General features: G+C 40.0%; 1 protein-coding gene across 1 annotated transcript in view; it reads right to left on the reverse strand.

Annotated features, from left to right (window-relative positions):
* lama5 (laminin, alpha 5) overlaps nt 1-2500 on the reverse strand; it is a 132857-nt gene that overhangs the window by 55892 nt on the left and 74465 nt on the right. Inside the window, exons 15-17 of the mRNA XM_053318096.1 lie at nt 1192-1326; nt 927-1063; nt 281-326 (exon numbers count right to left, since the gene is read on the reverse strand). Coding sequence (XP_053174071.1) covers nt 281-326; nt 927-1063; nt 1192-1326 — 318 coding nt within the window. The remainder of the gene's footprint in view (nt 1-280; nt 327-926; nt 1064-1191; nt 1327-2500) is intronic.

Here is a 2500-nt window from a genome sequence, read left to right on the forward strand (position 1 = left end):
AAGTAGAACTAAAGTGATCATTACAACATGATTAGTTAAAACATTTCAATTTCCATTTTGTGAATTTCAAAATAAAAGTCATATATTTCCTCATTGAGTTTTCTTAAAAATAGAGTTAAAATCTTGTCTCGATCTCGTGAACCCAATATCGTGTCTCGTCTCGATCTTGTGAGGTGAGTGTATCGTCACATCCCTAATAGTTTATATCATATTTTTTTTACGTGGAGCAAAAAAAAAAAAAATCACACACGATTAAAACAAATAAAAACTCACCGCTGACGGCTGAACTCCGTAATGAACCGAGCCGACTGGATGGCAGGTTCCAGCTACACACAGAGACACACACAGAATCAGCTGGTTAGAGATGGAAATGTCAGTTCAGAAGTTCCTCCGTACTTCCTTCCTCCCCTCTTTCCTTCCTTCTTCTTTCCTCCCTTCCATCCTTCTGTCCACCCTTCTCCCTCCCTCATTCTTTTCTTCCCTCTTTCCTCCGTCCTTCCTTCCCTACTTTCCTTCCTTCCTTCCTTCTTCCCTCCCCTTCCATATTTCCTTCCTTCCTTCTTTCACCCTTCCATCCTTCCTTCTTTAATTCCTCCCTTCCATCCTCCCTTCTTCCTTCCTCCCTTCCTTTTTTTCTCCCTTCTATCCTCCCTTCCTTCCTTGACTCGAGGACAACATGGAGGGTTAACAAGCTTTAGTGTGTGTGATGTGTGTGTGTGTGCGTGTGTGTGTGTGTTGTGTGTGTGTGTGTGTGTTTGTGTGTGTGTGTGTGTGTGTGTGTGTGTGTGTGTGTGTGTGTGTGTGTGTGTGTTTGATTAGCTGGCTGTGGCTCTCATCACACCTCTCTTCCATTATGTTGTGCAGAAAGAGAGAATCAGCCCACATGTGTGTTACCATGTGTGTGTGTGTGTGTGTGTTATTATTACCTTGGCAGTTGGGGAAGCCGTAGGCGCCGTGTGCACAGCTGTCACACTCAGTCCGACTACGCTGTGCTGACACACACACTGTCCCGTCACCTGGTCGCAGCTGGTGTAGCGGGAGCCTTCTGCAGAACACTGGCATGCTGGGGAAAAAAAAAAACACAGTTAATGGTCTGGTCATTAAAAAAAAGTTGAAGTGTTTCTATTATTTTGTCCATGAGAGACTTAAAAAGCATCACAGGAGTTATCAGCCGGGGGGTCGGCGACTTACGCGTGCAGCTGGGGTAACCGTAGTAACCAGGAGCACACTGGTCACATGACGCGCCGCTGTAGTTGGGCCGGCAGTGGCAGAGACCCGACGCAGTGCAGCTGGTGTCCAATGAGGTGCGAGGATCACAGGTGCACTCTGGGAAAACAGGCAGGAAGTTGATATTTAGGTACAGATTGAGTCAAACTGTTTTAAGTTTTGAATGTATAATAATAATAATAATAACTTTATTTATATAGCACCTTCAAATAAAAGTTGCTTTGATAGACGAAGCAGTACAATACAAAGCAAAGACACACAATACAGAGAGCAGTAAGATGAAGGTAGAGAACAATCATGATGAAAACACAATGTAAAAATATATGAATAAAATAAATGAGATGTGGCGGAGTTTAGCTCAGTGGGAGGAGCACCCGCCCACATGTGTTGAGGCTACAGTCCTCAGCTGCAGGTGACCCCGATTCCAATCCCGCACCGAGCGGTCTTATCCTACGTGTCATTGCCCCCTCTCTCTGCCTCCTGCCTCCTGTTTCCTGTCTATCTCTACTAACCTGTCCATTAAAAGGCAAAAAGCCCAAAAAATATATACTTTAAAATAAATGAGATAAAGTAAAATGAAAATGAATAAAAGACAGCAACAATGAACAAACAAACAAACAACATCACAGAAAAGCTTGTCTGTAGAAATGAGTTGTGAGAAGTGATTTAAAAGAAGTATTAATGTCTCAATTCTGAAAATGTATTGAAATGTAATGATATTTGCATTTTATATTGGTTAATAAATAGTTAGATTCATGATAAATGTTGTTTTTGTTTATTCATTTCTTATTGCTGCACACTGTTATTTTCTTTCATTGGTTGCTATTTATTACTATTATTATTATTATTAAACTGGTGCTAACTACTATAGTACTATTCATATTGCTACTATACACTTGTTATATATATTTATTATTTTATTTTAGGACTTGTGTGATACTGAGAGATGATGTTGAACAGTGTATTTAATGCAAAAACTAGAGATAGCACTCCTAATTTATTATATTCACAATATAAAGACAATAAAAGCTTTCTATTCTATTTTCTATTTCCACTCTACTCACCCTGTCTCACATTTTTACCCTAAAAAAAAAATTCTCCTCTGATAAAAAAAGAAACCTACATGGTCTCTTTTATTGACTCGTTCTGCTTCACACTGGAAGGTTGAACCTCAATAAAGAATAATAAAATGTAACAAGGCAGTATAACACTTCATAAGGAGGCGCTAAACTTTAAGTGTTTCCATGTGCAGCCTCGCATCGTAACTAACGGC

Source organism: Scomber japonicus, chromosome 4 (assembly GCF_027409825.1).
Source record: "Scomber japonicus isolate fScoJap1 chromosome 4, fScoJap1.pri, whole genome shotgun sequence".
In the NCBI taxonomy this organism is placed as follows: Eukaryota; Metazoa; Chordata; class Actinopteri; order Scombriformes; family Scombridae; genus Scomber; species Scomber japonicus.